Genomic DNA, 16,939 nt, shown 5'->3' with positions numbered 1-16,939 from the left:
TGACACACACTGACCACCAGGGGGCAGATGCTCAATGCAGGAGCTGCCCCTGGTTGTCTGTGCGCTCCCACACGGGGAGCTCTGCTCAGCCACAAGCAGGCTGATGACTGCCAGCACAGTGGTGGTGGCGGGAGCCTCTCCCGCCTCCTCAGCAGTGTTAAGGATGTCCAACTGCAGCTTAGGTCTGCTCCCCACTGGCAAGTGGACATCCCCCAAGGGCTGCCGGGCTGCCAGAGGGATGTCTGATTGCCAGCTTAGGCCCGATCCCCCGGGGAGCAGGCCTAAGCCAGCAGGTGGTCATCCCCCGAGGGGTCCCAGACTGCGAGAGGGCATAGGCTTTGGCTGAGGGGACCACCCCTCCCCCTCCCCCCCCCCCCAGTGCACAAATTTTTGTGCACTGGGCCTCTAGTCCTATATAATAAAAGGGTGATATGCAAATTGACCCTAACAGCAGAAAGACTGGGAATGACTGGTCACTATGACACACACTGACCACCAGGGGGCAGATGCTCAATGCAGGAGCTGTCCCCTGGTGGTCAGTGCGCTTCCACAGGGGGAGCTCTGCTAAACCACAAGCCAGGCTGATGGCTGCCAGTACAGCGGTGGTGGTGGGAGCTTCTCCCACTTCCTCAGCAGCACTAAGGATGTCCGACTACAGCTTCGGTCTGCTCCCTGCTGGTAAGTGGACATCCCCTGAGGGCTGCCGGGCTGCCAGAGGGATGTCTGACTGCCAGCTTGGGCCCGACCCCCCAGGGAGCAGGCCTAAGCCAGCAGGTGGACATCCTCCGAGGGGTCCCAGACTGCAAGAGGGCATAGTTCAGGCTGAGGGACCCCCGGAGTGCACAAATTTTTGTGCACCGGGCCTCTAGTTTAGAAATAATAGATCAAGAACTAGCAATGATAGCATATTTAGAAATGAAGTAAATAGGAGGCAAATACAGTGTGCCTCTGGCGATTAGAGCTGAGTAAGGAGAGGGCTAGAGTAGGGAATGTCTGTTTTGTTTTATAAGGCTTTCAGTGTTACTTGATTTTTAAACGTTATGCATGTGTTACTTTGATAAATGATATATTCATTCTGTGGATCACTGCATTGTTTTCAAGGAAAATATCCACATGATCCTATGTGAATAATTAGTCATAGACCAGTGCTTGGAATATGTAAATATTCTGTTTATCCATGATAATTTTGGCAGTATGCCCAATTACATTTTCATTGTCAAAGGTGGTGATTTACATTTGAATTCCTACTTCAGATGATTAAGGCTAAGTAGTTTGATTTCATAATTTCGCTCTGTAACCTTGCCCTCCTGCAGTTTGTTCTTTACACAGTAGTCAAGAGTGATCATAGACTAGCTATGTTACTCTCCTATTTAAAAGCCACTTAACCGCTTCCCATTACAATTAGAATAAATTTCAAACTCTTCATCATGGCCTACAAATAAGGCCATAAATAATGTAAATAATTGGGCTCCTGCCCAGTCTTTTGTCACTGTCTCCTCATCATTGTGGTAGCCTTAATGGCCTTCTTTTGCACACTCATAGTTCAATCCTGCCTCAACTTGCCATTCCTCCTGAGACTGGCTGCTTTTCATCATTCAGGACTTAATTCCTTTAAAAGTCCTTACCTGACCACCTAGCTAGAGTAGCCCCCTCCACTCCTCCATCCAGAGCAGTGGTACTGCATGTGGTTCTCAGACCAGAAGCATGAGCATCACCTGAGAGCGTTTTGCATATCTGCTAATAGGCTCCTCAGTTTCTGAAGGTAACTTAAGTCATTTGTTTACCTGTTTGTTCTCCCTAAATGAAACCAGCTTTGCAGGGGCACCACCTTGTCTGACTTGTACACTCCTAGACTCCACCACCTGACTCTATCTGCACCTAGAACATTCTCAATAAGTATTCGATGTGCAAAAGAATACGTGAATATGGTGGAGATATTCTGTGTTACTTGAAATGTGTAACTGTACAATAAAAATATTCATGGCTCTTGCTTGTAAAATTGAGGTTATTCTGATCTCTCAATATCATATTTATGAAGAGGTTTCACTCTATTTCTTGGACACTGAGTACTATTAAAATAGTGTGACTAATCATTTATCCTTGTTCTTGAAGGTAATTTATCTTCAGAAGCAAAGTTTGGGTTTTATTGAGTGCTTTGTAACGGACTTAAAACAATGACTGGTTTTCTTTTTGGTATTTTAAAAAGCACACTCATTCAGCTGGCCAGCATGGCTCAGTGGTTGAGCATCTGCAACCTGGTGCAGCCACTATGGAAAACAATATGGAGATTCCTCCAAAAATTAAAAATAGGTTCTATACACCACTAATTATCAGGGAAATGCAAATCACAAACACAATGAGATACCAGCCACACCAGTCAGAATGGCTATTATCAAAATGGCAACATATAACATGTTTAGTATCTTTTCATATGTTTGTTGGTCAACTGTATGTCTTCTGCCTATTTTTTATAGGATTGTTTATATATTTTTGGTATTCTCTTAAATGAGTTCCTTATGTATTTTGGATATCAACTCCTCATTGGATATATCATTGCAAATATATTCTCCCATTCAGTAGATTTTTGTTTTGTTTTCTTGAAGCTTCCCTTTATTCTATTCCTATTTTTAATTTGATGAAGCCCAATTTGTTTATTTTTGCTTTTGTTTCCCTTGCTCAAGGGGACATATTCACATTCTCCCTAAATGAAACCAGCTTTGCAGGGGCACCACCTTGGTGTTACTCAGACTTATTACCCTATGTTTTCTTCTAGGACAGCAGTTCTCAACCTGTGGGTCACGACCCCTTTGGGGGTTGAACGACCCTTTCACAGGGGTCGCCTAAGACCATCAGAAAACACATATAATTACATATTGTTTTTGTGATTAATCACTATGCTTTAATTATGTTCAATTTGTAACAATGAAAATACATCTTGCATATCAGATATTTACATTATGATTCATAACAGTAGCAAAATTACAGTTATGAAGTAGCAACGAAAATAATTTTATGATTGGGGGTCACCACAACATGAGGGAACTGTATTAAAGGGTCGCGGCATTAGGAAGGTTGAGAACCACTGCTTTAAGGAAAGATGAGCAGCAATACAGTCATAGTAGGGGACTTTAACACCCCACTGACTTCACTGGATAGAACTTCCAGACAAAAAATTAACAAGGAAACAGTGACTCTAAATGACATACTGGGTCAAATGGATTTAATTGACATTTATAGAACATTTCACCCCAGAGCTGCAGAATATACATTCTTCTCAAGTGCCCATGGGTCTTAATTTTTACATTTAAATATTGAATCCATATTGAGTTTATTATTGTATATGATATAAGAAAGTGCTCCAATTTCATTTTTTGGCATGCATTTGCTTAGTTTTCCCAGCACCACTTTTTGAAGAGATTGGCATTTCTCTTTTATATATTGTCACCTTTGTCATCGATTGACCATATAAACAGGATTTTATTTCTGGGTTCTCTATTCTGTTCCATTGATCTATGTATATGTGCCAGTGCCATAGTGTTTTGATTGTCATAGCTTTGTAGTATAGTTTGAAATCAGGGAGTGTAATACCTCTAACTTTGTTTTTACCCCCTCAAGATTGTTTTAGCTATTTGTAGACTTTTGTGATTCCATATACATTTTAGGATTATTTTTGTTCTAGTTCTGAGAAGAATGCCACTGGTATTTTGATAAAGATTGCATTAAGTCTATAGATAGCTTTGGATATTATGGTCATTTTAAAAATGTTAATCCTTCCAGTCCATAGTATGGTATATCCTCTCATTTATTTGTATTCTCTTCTGTTTTTTTGTCAGTGTCTCTTAGTTTTCAGAGTACAAGTCTTTTCACCTGTTTTGTTAAATTTAGTCCTAGTTGTGCCCTAACCGGTTTGGCTCAGTGGCTAGAACGTCGGCCTGCGGACTGAACTGTCCCAGGTTCGATTCTGGCCAAGGGCATGTACCTTGGTTGCAGGCACATCCCCAGTGGGAGGTGTGCAGGAGGCAGCTGATTGATGTTTCTCTCTCATCGATGTTTCTAACTCTCTATCCCTCTCCCTCTCTGTAAAAAATCAATAAAATATATTTAAAAAAATTTAGTCCTAGTTGTTTTATTCTTTTTATGCAATTATAAATTGGATTATTTTATTTCTCCTTCTGATTATTGTTAGTGTATAGAAACACAGTGGATTTCTGTATATTTTGTGTTCTGCAACTTTACTGAATTCACTTATTCTATTAAATTTTTAATGTATTCTTTAGGGGTTTTTATATAGAGTATCATGTTATCTGCATATAGTGACAGTTTTACTTCTTCCCTTCCCAGTGGATGCCTTTTATTTCTTTATTGAATAATTGAGTAATTGTCGTTAGTATGGACAGCTTGTCTTGTTCCTGCTCTTAGAGTGTGAGTATGATGCTGTCATATATAGCCTTTATTTTGTTGAGGTAAGTATCTTCTACCCACTTCGTTGAGAGTCTTTATCATAAATGGATGTTGAATTGTATGATTTTTGTTCTTGGTTTTGTGGATGAGATGAATAACATTAATTATTTTGTGGATGTTGAACCATCGTTGTATATCTGGTATAAATCCCACCTGGTCGTGTTATATAATCCTTTTAATGCGTTGTTGAATTCAGTTTAATAGTATTTTGTTGAAATTTTTGCTTCTATCTTCATCAGGAATATTGGCCTGTAATTCTCCTTTTTTGTGGTGTCTTTGATTTTGGATAATGCTGACATTGTAAAGTGAGTTTAGAAGCATTCCTTTCTCTTCAGTTTTTTGGAATAGTTTGAGAAAGATAAAGTATTAATTTTTAAAATATTTCATAGAATTTACCTATGAAGCCATCTGGGCTTTTGTTTGTTGGGAGTTTTTTGTTTTTTAAATATATTTTTATTGATTTCATAGAGGAAGGGAGAGAGAGAGAGAAACATTAATGATGAAAGAGAATCACCCTATACTGCCTGCTGCACGCCCCCACCAGGGATTGAGCCCGTATCCCTTACTTTTTATTTGTCTGGGAAACTCTTTATCTTTCCTTCAATTCTGAATGATAAACTGTCAGATATAGTAGTCTAGGTTGTAGGTTCCTCTCTCTCAACACTTTATTTCCTGCTACTTCCTTCTGGCTTATAGAATTGCTGCTGAGAAATCAGTTGATATCCTTTGGGGTTTCCCTTGTATGTGACTTGTTTGTTCACTCGTGCTGCCTTTAAGATTGACTCTTTATCCTTAAATTTTACCATTTTCATTATAATGTGTCTTGGTGTGGGCCTCTTTGGCTTCATCTTGTTTGGAACTCTGCTTTTTAGACCAGGATGTCTGTTTCCTTCATCAGGTTAGGAAAGTTTTTCAGCCATTATTTCTTCACATATACTTTCTGCCTCTTTCTGTCTCTTCTCCTGGAATTGCTGTAATGTGAATTTTAGAGTGTTTGATATATGTTATCACAGAGGTCCCTTATACTCTAAAATTTTTATTTTTTCATTTTGCTGTTGTGATTGGGTGATTTCTACCATTCTGTCTTCCAAGTCACTAATCTTTTAATTTGTATTAACAATATTGCTGTTGATTCCTTCTAATGTATTATTCATTTCAGTTATGTTATTCTTCGTCTCTAATTGATTCTTTGTTACATTTTCTAACTTTTTGAAATGCTCTCTAGTTCCAGTTGTCGATTGTTCAGCATTCTTATGACCATTTCTTTCAATTCTATGTCAGGCAAATTACTTATCTCTGTTTCATTAGTGTTTTGTTAAATGGGTTTTTTCGCTGTTCATTCAGGGTATGTTCTCTGTCTCCCTGTTTGGTTTTACTTTCTGGGTTTATTCCTATGAATTAGATAAAGTAGCTTTCTCTCTCAATCTTGAAAAGTAGCCTCAGTGTAGACTGTATACCAGATGGTTTTGGCAGGCTGGTTGTAGTGGGGGGGTGTGGTGCCTCATGGTGCGGCCTGGCCAGGAGTGGGTTTAGGGCGGGCTGTCTGGTATGGGCCTGTATTGTTTTGTCTGTAGCCCGATTGGGTCTGGGCAGGGCTGCTCTGAGTGAGTGTATCAGATTGTCCTACTAGCTTCAAGCTTTCTCTGGATGGAGCAGTCCCATGTGTGCAGCAGTGCCCACTTGTACCATAAGTCTTTGCTACCTGCACACTTTCTCCCAGTGGGGCAACCACATATGCATGAGCAGCAATGCCCCACTGTCTCTGCAGTTTCTTTGGACAGGCAGCAGGTACCACAGCATTTTGCTAGCTCTGCACTCTCTCGGCCATACCCGCTGGCTCAATCTGGGTAGTGGGGCCCCTTGTATGAATGCTCCATTGCCCTCCTGATGTGCTGGAGCTAGCTCTGGGAGAGCTTGCTGGGTACCTGCCAAGACAGCCGTGCAGGTTGGCCAGAGAACCTGGATAGAGTTCCCACCTGCTGTCCACGTGCAAGGGAAAGTAAACAATGGCTCTCACAGCTTCTCTGTTCCTGGAGGGTTCCTGCAACTTCTGAAGAGCTCTTGTGTTTCCCCAACCTTCTCCACGTGGTCTTGGTTGCTTGTGGTGCAGAAGCTGTTCTGTTGTCTCTCAGGAGGAATTGCCCTAAATATAGGTGTACATTGGATGTGTTCTTGGGAGGGGCAAGCTCAGCATCCTCCTATGCCACCATTTTGGATCTGCTTCTCTGTCTACATACTTTGAATGAACAAATAGGACAACTTACATTAATGGCTTTCAGTTGGGGGATATTTTGCTCCAGAGGACATTTGCCATGGTTGCTAAGCACCCTGTGATGCACTGAACTGCCCCTACCACAAAGAATTAGCCCAAAATGTCAATGGTGCCACTGCTAAGAAACCCTAGCTGAAATTGAGAGAGCTGGGCTCTGGTCGAGTAGCTCAGTTGGTTAGAGTGTCATCCGAAATGCCAAGGTTGCAGGGTTCCATCCCTGGTCATGACACATACAAGAATCAGCCAATGTGCATAAATAAGTGAACATCAAATCAATGTATCACTGTCTCTCAAATCAATAAATAAAAACAATTTTTTGAGAGAGTCCTTCTGTAAATACTAATGCCATCAGAAAAAGAATACTTTGTCCTACCTTTTAGAAAAGAGGCTATATAGAAACTGGCAATTTAGAGATTCGGATGGGTATATTGGCATAACATTCTCAAATAATTTTACACTTTTTAAAATAGGAAAATTCAAATACAGGGTTACTGGTTTTCCTTATTTTACAGATGGGGCCGAGGATTTGGTCTTTTGGGTTCCATTTTTGGAAAGGATGGTGCATTAAACCAGCCAAACAGTGTCTTTGGACTTATATTTTATATACTACAGTTATTACTTGGTAAGTATTATACAGCAATACAAAAATAAGTTTTTTATTATATTCCACTTAGTACTTTGTGTCTTTGCTCTGATGTGTGTGTCTTTATCTTAAATAAAAGCATATGCTAATGATAGAACCTATAGTTTGTTTTACAATTTTGTTTTGTGAGACTTGGTTCACCATGATTTTGATGAAGCTAATGCTGAACTTGGTATCTGTTGGTATTTAGTCAGGGATAGTGACATTCCATGATGTCAGTAAAAACTAGTACTATTTAGAGAAATTATTACTCCAGCCTTCCCTCTAAACCTTTCTCCTTACTATTTTATATACTTGTTAGCTACTTTTAAATCTATGCTTTGGGAAAACATTGATGGTTAATGATATTCATAATTCCACCACCTTACCCACTATTTTCCATTGTCTTCTGATTTTTTCACTTATTTTTATACAAACTCTTATATTGTCTACCCTCTTAAATGTTTTGTTATTGTTGACATCAAGTTTCAAAGTTTTTATGTCTAAATAACACAGATCAACTTTAAGTCCCATTCCCCCTGCCTTCCCTCCCCACCCCACCCCACCCCCGCCACACACACACACACACACACACACACACACACACTACCTTCCTTCTTTGAATTGTTTCCATGGATAAATTTCCAAATGTGGGATGAATGAGTCAAAAGCAAGATTTTTAAATGGAGTTTAATAGGTATAACAAACTGCTTTTCCCTCAATTGTCAGGTTTCCCAGAAGCTCCATCACCTTCATTTTAAGAAACTGTTTTCTGTAAAATACCTAATATAAGTTACATATTAGTAGCTATTATTTTTATTTTACTATATTTTAACTTTCTTTTATTTTCAATTTAGTTATTGGGATCCTGATTATAGCCCATTTTCATAGTTGTTACAAATATTTAACCTGTTCTTTATCCTTTTTTATCTTAGCTTTGTGAATTTTGATTGTATAAAAGTTTTCATACTTTTAAAGTTAAATTCCTTTATTTTTGCCTTTGCATTTCAATTGTTATTATTTCATCCTATTATCTGCCAGCTCTTCTGTGCTCTTCTAACTGAAGTTGATTTGTTATGAGGCAAATTGTGAATCTAAAGTTTTCTCAATGTCCTAGTAAGTTTTTCAATTCCATACTTATATATCCTATAAAAATAGAAAAACATGCACAAGAATATTCATTGCTGCCCTAACAGGTTTGGCTCAGTGGATAGAGCGTCAGCCTGCAGATTCAGGGGTCCCAGGTTTGATTACGGTCAGGGGCATGTACCTTGGTTGCGGGCACATCCCCAGTGGGGAGGGCGGGGGGTGCAGGAGGCAGCTGATCGATGTTTCTCTCTCATCAGTGCTTCTCTCTATCCTTTCCCTTCCTCTCTGTAAAAAAAATCAATAAAATATATTTTTTTAAAAAGAATATTCATTGCAGTAGAGTTTAAAATAGCAAGGAATTGGAAACAGCTTAGCAAAACATAATGGTTGAATAAATTAAGTTACATCCATACTAGAAAAGTGTAACCATTAAAAGAGAAAGTAGGTCTGTATGTGAAAAGATAAAGGCATAGTTTAGTGAAAAAAGCAAATTGGTATAATGTTTATACATACACACACACACACACACACACACACACGTAAATGCATAAGGGTCAGGGGTGAGACTTTCACTTTTTATTCCATTTATTGGTTTTGTTTGGATTTCTAAGCCCAAATTAAAATAGCCTAAGAAATGTTTTTGGAGAAAGAGGTGGAACACATTTCTATTTATTATATTTAATGTCATTATGTATAGATATTTCAAATCATGTATTATATGTATTTTTTTCTATTCACATTTTATGTTTGTTTGTTTGTTTGTTTGTTTAATCCTCACCCAAGGATATTTTTCCCATTGATTTTTAGTGAGAGTGGAAAGGGAGGAATGGAAGGGGAGAAGGGAAAGAGAGGAGGAGGGAGAGAGAGAGATATATCCATGTAAAAGACACAATGATTTGTTGCCTCTCGCACACACCCCAACCAGGGCCTGGGAACGAACCTGTAACACAGGTAAATGCCCTTGACCAGGAATCAAACCTGCCACGTTATGGTGCGGGACCGACACTAACCGTTCAGGACCACCGGCCAGGACAACATTTTATGCATTTTAAATGTCAGGGTCTTTACCATTGGAGGCACATTTGAACTCATCTACAGTTTCCAGAGCACATCATTTTCACTTCTAAATTGTTTGAGATACAACATTTTAAATTTAATTTATTCGTAGGCAATCACATGGTTCAAAAGCTTTTTTAAAAATGTATAAAATTCTATACAGTGAAAAGTCTGTCCCACCCTTTCCCCCTCTGCCCACTTCCCACTGCCTCTCATCCCTGACTGGTAGCTTCTTGTTGCGGTTGTTAGAGAATTTCTTTAGGCATATGGTGCAAGAAAATACAGATATATAATCTTAATTTTCTTTTTAAAAGGCAAATGCCTTTTAAAAGGCAAATGCTATACACACTGTTTTACATACTTTTTGTTTTGCTTGACTGACATATCATGGTGATCTTTCTATAGCAGAACATTAAATCTTCATTGTTTTTCACAGCTGCAGAATACTCCATTGCTTGATTGTACAATCCTCTATTTAGAGTTACAGCACATTTTAATTCCACCGGGAGTTTATCCCAAACCACCGTTACATTACATTAGAACAAGTTTGATACAATAGTTATTTAACTAATAGCTAGTGTTTATAACGAATTCTAAGTATTTATACTTATTAGCTCTTTTATCCCAGTTTTACAGGTAAGGAAACGATTAGCATGGAGAAAATAACTTGTCCACGTTATTTGAAACTAACTTCCTTAGGTTAAAATTAAGTGGCAGCATAATTTTTGAAGTTTTAGGTGTTTAGCATAGATGAGATACCAAACTCTTTTAGCATAGAGCTGGAAGAAAATAATTGAGGCGCCTGGCCCATGTGGCTCAGTAGTTGTGAACCAGGAGATCCTGAAATGATTCTCAGAGAGGGCTATGTCTGGATTGCAGGTTTGATCCCCAGTAGGGGATGTGCAGGAGGCAGCCAATTGATGATTCTCGCTCATCATTGATGTTTTTCTCTCTCTCTCCTTCTCCCTTATTCCCTCTGAAATAAATAAAAACATTAAAAAAGAAAATAATTGAGGCTTTGCTAACTGTCACAACTACTCAACTCAGCCACTGTAGTGTGAAAGCAGCAATAGGCATTACATAAATCAATTAGTGTAGTTGGGTTCCAGTAAATCTTTATTTACAAAATCCAGTGGCCAGTCAGATTTGCTAGTCCCTGGCATAAATAATCCAATAGCATCTTGGTCCTGAAAGCTTCCCTTATTTTATTTTTTTAAAATATATTTCTATTGATTTCAGGGAGGAAAGTAGAGAGAGAGATCAAAACATCAATGATGAGAGAATCATTGATTGGCTGCCTCCTGAACACCCGAGCATGTGCCCTTGACTGGAATCAAACTGGGGACCCTTCAGTCTGCAGGCTAACTCTCTATCCACTGAGCCGAACCAGCTAGGGCAAGCTTCCCCTTAAAAAGGAAAAAAAAAATGCCTACCCAAGGATTGTTTATTGATTTTAGAGAGAAAGATTGAACTGTTGCCTCCCGTACATGCTCTGACCAGGGATTGAACTTACAACCTTTTTGGTATATGTGACAGTGCTCCAAATATATATATTTGCATATAAAATCAATATATATATTATTGACTTTAGAGAAACACTGATTGGCTGCTTCTCGTGCACCCACCCCGACTGGGGATTGAGCCTGCAACCTGGGCATGTACCCTGACCAGGAATCTACCCGGCGACCTTTCAGTGCACAGGACAATGCTCAACCAACTGAACCACCCGGCCAGGGCTTGAAGAACCTTCTTCAAGAGTCATATTTTAGTACTAACTGGTGGCATGGGCAAGTCAGGCCCCTGTGACTAGGCTGCGTTCCACAGGCCACTTCTCTTTAACAGGCAGCATGGATTTTAGCTCCTTAACTAACTTCTTCAAACCTACCACCACTTTTTTTGTTTTTTCTGTTTCTGTTATTCTGACTCATTAGTTGTTGGGTAAGAGGGTAGTTTAATATTCTGTGCTATTGCTTTAAAAATAAATGCACATGTTCTCAGTACTGTTGGATACAGGAAATTACAAAATAGTACATGTAAAGATGTCCGATGGCATCAAGAATTCAGGCAAGGTTTTGTCAGGAGGGCCCCAGCCTAGCACACATAACTGCCTTTTTTCTTGATCTGGTTTGACCCACATGTGGTCAGCTGGCCAAATGTGGTTTCCTTATCCTCCGGGTTGAGCTTTTTCTGCATGTTTTATTTTTTCCCCTTCTTCAGCATGCTGGTGTAATCATCTCCCATTATGGATTTTTTATAAATTTGGTCTAAACATGGGAAAGCAAATTTTATTTCCCACATATGAGGAGCCTGTAGTGAGAAGGCCAGGGAAAATGTGTCCTGCTAGGAAGAAAGATTGTGGTCCTAAGGTTGCCTTATTCATTAAGAAAGGTGGCACTGTGGTTTCACACGTCAGCTTCATTGCATGTGATTGCAAGATTACATATTTTCTTTGTGTGCCATAACTAAGGCTTATTTATGAAATAGTAACATGTCATCTAGAACAGCGGTCGCCAACCGGCAGTCCACTGGTGGTCTGTGAGGTCCAAAAGGTTGGCAACCGCTGATCTAGAATATTGACAAGTCAAAAACATTGCAGCTATAAAACTGCTATCATGTTATGCAAAGTCAACCTGCATGATCTTAACAAAATAGGCTGGTAGTGTTCTCAAATTTCATAGTGTTTTTCTGTAAGATCAATATTTTCAACAGTAGCAAATCACAAAAGATTACCTTTTAACTCAGAACCTTTCTCTCCATTGTCAAGGTCTGATTGAGCCAAGGGTCTCTCTCTCTTGCAGGCATGACAGCAAGTGCAGTTGCAGCTTTAATCCTCATGACATCCTCCATCGTGTCTGTAGTAGGGTCTTTGTACCTGGCCTACATTCTGTACTTTGTGCTGAAGGAGTTTTGCATCATCTGCGTCATCACATACGTGCTGAACTTCATTCTTCTTATCATCAATTACAAACGACTAGTTTACTTGAACGAGGCCTGGAAACGGCAACTGCAGCCCAAGCAGGACTGACAGCCTGGTGAACTCTTACCTGACAGTCCCAAGTCCCTTTTTCCATTAAGTTAATTTCGCAGCATTTTTTTTATTCTTCACAACAGACACTTTCCCTAAGACTCTTAAACTGATTTTTTAAAATCTTGTAAATTAGAAGGGTATTTTCTGTGTCAATCTTCATTTTAAATATGGATACAACAAAAAAAAAAGCATATGCCGAGCCAATCAAAGACAAGCTTTAACTTTACTTTGAAGATGTTTCTGAAATAATTAAATGTAGCCCTCCGTTGTAAAGTGAGCAACCATTGCTAATAACTCTACAATGTGTATAAATTCAATTTCAGGTATAACAGATGTGATCATGACATGAAAATATTTTAGAATAGATACTGTATTAAGTATTGCCATGTTTACAATATGTAATACGTTTTTAGCCAATGGATTTAAACATGTAGATTCAACTAGAATTCATTTCTGTGATATTTGTAAATAAAGGTAGAAATATTGGATCCATCCCTGCAGAACTTGCTGTACAGTTGAGTTGAAGTGTAACAACGAAGAGTTGTCAGCTCAACACTGACTGAAGAAAAAGTGAAAATAGTTAAGTGCATACAGAGTCTTGTGAAAAGTACTGAGAGCTGTGGGTCCAGGATTGACAGCAAAAATAGGGTAGTTGGTTCCCTTTTATCTCCTTCCTCTTCAAGGAAGAAATTCCTTGGACATTCAAGTCAAACTTGTGTCTAGTCATAAAACTGGATCAGTTCTACCTTACAGAGTGAGTCATGTGACCAAACCATCAAGTCCAAGGCCTTCAGGACACTAAAGATGGGGAAATGGGTACATTTCTTTGGAGAAAAGCTGGAAATATATGGAATTTTAAGGTAAAGTCTCTTACAACAGTAGAATTTTATTTAGATCTTTTTCCTTAACATTGGTGCCAACCAAACAGTATTATGGCTTTGAAATAATCAGTATAAGCCCAGTCGTTCCAGAGTAGGATTGCTCTTGGGTAGCTCTGTGTGTTTCCTGTTCCTTTCTGCACTAACTAATCGGATTTCTAACTTAATTGTTTTAGAGTAAAATATTGGATATGTAAACTTTAGGGCTGATATGCTGCTCAGTTTGCTTAATCGGGAGTACTTCAGGTAGAAATACCTGAAGGTGAAATACTAATGTTGTCACTACTCTTTCTAATAACTATACAAGGGCAGAATTTTTTAAAGTGATTTGAATAAACCCAAATAAAATTGTGACAGTATGCTTCTAAGGTTAACATATCGAAATGTTAAAAGTGCCTTCTGTCTTAAATCGCAAACCAAATATTTTCTGTTGAACTTGGGCAGAAGTGTCCTTCCTTCCTTTCTTAGCATGAAGTAGATAACTTGCATTCAATATACAGGTTCTGTATGATCAATTTAGTCCTTAGATTGAGAATTAGTAGCAATAATTTTGCTTTCAATTTGATTAATCATTATATTAAAAATAGACCGGTAATTTAAGTGCTTGTATTTGCCTTTTTGAAGGAGGGGACAGGCTCTGCTCTGTAAACGTATGTGTAGAGTCAGCAACTGTTTCCAACTAACTGTCATAATTGATGCAATGTATTCTTCTGGTCCAAGGCAGGTATAAAATCTGAATTGTAATGAACTATTGAATTTAAACCAGTTTTGTAAAAAGAGAGCTTAATTCAGATTTCATCCAGGCTGATGTTTTCCCATGAATGTGAATATTTCAATGCCTGTTTTATTATGTATGTATTGTTCTTATTTCTGTAGTTAAAGAACTCTAGAAAGCATTGATTAGATGCCTCGTGTGGATGGAGAAACAAGTCCTGATATTGAAATGAACTGTACAATGAGGTCGCGTCACAGTGCTTCCAGTTCTACGAGCCGTTTACTGCTTCTCTTTTCCCAGCTACAGTGGCAATGGCTCAACGGTTAAGACTTCTGTGGTATATACAACACTGGTCGTGCTAAAGTTCCTCGTGTCCCAATTTAAAATGTGGTGGGGTTTTTTACCGTCATATTTTGTATTAATCAGCAGAGTATAGTTAAAGCTTGTCTTGATATTGCCCTCTTGAAAATATTTGTCTTCAACTCAAAGAGAAAATGTAAAAATGTTCAGCCAGACCCTTCAAGTTTTTCCTTTGTTGTCCTAAGCCTGGGGGGAAACACCACTGGTTCAGTTGTATTAAAAAATGGCCACATTCCTATGACCCAGAACTAATCACCTTTTTCTCACTGAGCGATACACACGTGCTGCCTGTACTACGGCTCATAATGCCTGCCGACATCTCAGTAAGCAGCAGGGCCCTGCTGGGTGCTATTGGGTACTTGTGCCCTGGAAGAGTGTGGGCTCCCTCTACATCCTCTATGTCACCCCGGAAGAGGCGGAAGATACCATGTTTTAAAATTCCAGTATTGTTATGACTATTTTAAAATTACTAGCCACCAACATTGAAGAACAGATTAGAGGAAAAAACTGAATTCCTGTTTTTGGCTTCTCGATTTTTGAAATGATTTGTAAATGCAGCCTCTTATTAACTTGACAGTCACATCATTTGAAGAAATAAGAGAAGTGGTTAGATGATACATTTTAGGGAAGCTAGGTGGTTTGGAGAACCTCATTTGGTGTTTCATTACAGCTAGGTGCTGTCACTAAGGGTAAACTTATGGTGAAATGACTCAGGTTTAACTAGCTGTGTGCCAGGGATTACTTTTACTTGATGTATGTAGCCTCTCCTGAAATCCGTTACTTTTAAAGAGGTGAAAGCAGTGACTATTTGCATTCTAAGCAACAAAGATCTTTTGGCACAAAGTTCTTTGGACCAATGAGGTAGGATAGAGGACCAAGACTATAGTGAAATGAAAATGATTTGTTGCCTTTAGTTTGCTTATATTTCCTTTTAAGACTATCAGCAAAAGTGCAAGGTTACCTTCAGCACTTCATAACTTAGATTGGTATCTCTACCTGACACCAGGGAATGCTGACAGATCGTGAAAATCAGTATTAAACAGATGCCAATAAGAAACCCACTACCTTTTTTGGTAACCTATTTGGGAAGGAGCACCTAATATGCAAACACTGGAAAAATCTCTCGCTACTCAGACATGTTAGGCAGCACTATGACTCCTCATCTGTGAGAACTACCCTTCAATAAAAAAGGGGTGTGGTGTGGTGTGGTGGGAGCCCAGGCCACTTGGGTAAACATGTTTTTGACAAATTAGCCCAGAAAAGATGAAATGTTTTCTTATAAAACTATTAAGCATGGCCGAAGTATGAGGTATATGATCTGTATAGTATGTCCCATCAAAAATATTTATTACTAGTGCTTTAAACTCCAGAGTAAACATTCATTTAAAATGGAGTTCACTGGGCAGATATCCCCTTTAATATTAGATAGGAATATTCTTTATCAGAGATTTAGGACAGTTTTGTTAACTGGTAAAAAAAAAAATGTAAATATGTAAGAATGTTTATTTGTTGCACATAACTCTTTTGGTATAAAATAAATGTAGAAGTTACCTGTGGAAGTTGTGCTGCCATCATTCTTATGCTGCAGTATTACAGGTCAAAAAAGAAGCAGAAACGAATCCACTCATAAACTACTCTTAAAGTAACCTCATACTGGACCCTCACATGTACAGGTGTACTGAGTTGATTTTTTCTCTCTTAGATGATATGTAACTTACAGAATATACAAGCAGAATTCTTAGAGATTCTAGTTCCTAGAATGTCTGTAGGTTTATAATTTATGTGGTTAAGAATGAATAAGGTGTTACAGCCAAGTGGTAGTTCTTGCTTTACCAGGTAAACCGGCTCTTTCCTAGATACTATGGCTTCTCAGCTGGTGGGCGTACCCTGTCTCATTAGCAAGTTCCAGAAGCACAAAGAATGTATGAGCCAACTGTTTTCCCACTGCTCTACTTTAGTTCACTTTGAATACTCCATTTTTACAATTACCTAAAAGTCACATCTGCAAGAAAGACGAATCAATTTGAAATACAGTTTAGCCATATTTTATTGACTAGGGCAGTGGTCAGCAAACCGCGGCTCTTTGGCCCCTTGAGTGTGGCTCTTCCACAAAATACCGGCTCTTCCACAAAATACCGACTTCTGCGCATGGGCCACGAAGTTTCAATCGCACTGTACATGCGCGCCCGCACGTGGTATTTTTGTGGAAGAGCCACACTCAAGGGGCCAAAGAGCCGCATGTGGCTTGCGAACCGCGGTTTGCTGACCATGGGTCACTACAACAAATGCGTTCTGTGCTAGAACCTTAGGACTTAAGAAATGGGCCTGACAGACACATCATTTGTGTTGATCATTGAAATGTTCTTTGTGATACATTCCCTCTACATGAAAGGCAGTGTGGGAATTATAGTCTGAAAACCAGAACCATCTTTTCAAAATGTACCCGTTTCCTTTGACC

General features: G+C 39.0%; 2 protein-coding genes and 1 long non-coding RNA gene across 3 annotated transcripts in view; 1 reads left to right on the top strand and 2 right to left on the bottom strand.

Moving 5' to 3' along the window:
• VKORC1L1 (vitamin K epoxide reductase complex subunit 1 like 1) overlaps nt 1–13,758 on the top strand; it is a 71,716-nt gene extending 57,958 nt beyond the window's left edge. The window contains exons 2-3 of the mRNA XM_081089839.1: nt 7,246–7,355; nt 12,299–13,758. Coding sequence (XP_080945965.1) covers nt 7,246–7,355; nt 12,299–12,525 — 337 coding nt within the window. The 3' untranslated portion in view covers nt 12,526–13,758. The remainder of the gene's footprint in view (nt 1–7,245; nt 7,356–12,298) is intronic.
• SEPTIN14 (septin 14) overlaps nt 1–16,939 on the bottom strand; it is a gene marked incomplete at both ends in the record, with an annotated part of 334,062 nt that overhangs the window by 297,336 nt on the left and 19,787 nt on the right.
• On the bottom strand, nt 6,713–12,703 carry LOC308518229. The gene is made up of 3 exons (XR_013995933.1): nt 10,878–12,703; nt 7,966–8,539; nt 6,713–7,903 (listed from the first exon to the last, which is right to left on the bottom strand). It is a non-coding gene; the product is annotated as an uncharacterized lncRNA (long non-coding RNA).

Source organism: Myotis nattereri (genome assembly GCF_964212035.1).
Source record: "Myotis nattereri genome assembly, chromosome: 4".
In the NCBI taxonomy this organism is placed as follows: Eukaryota; Metazoa; Chordata; class Mammalia; order Chiroptera; family Vespertilionidae; genus Myotis; species Myotis nattereri.
Note: the sequence above shows the minus strand (reverse complement) of the source record. Positions and strands in the feature narration are given on the sequence as shown.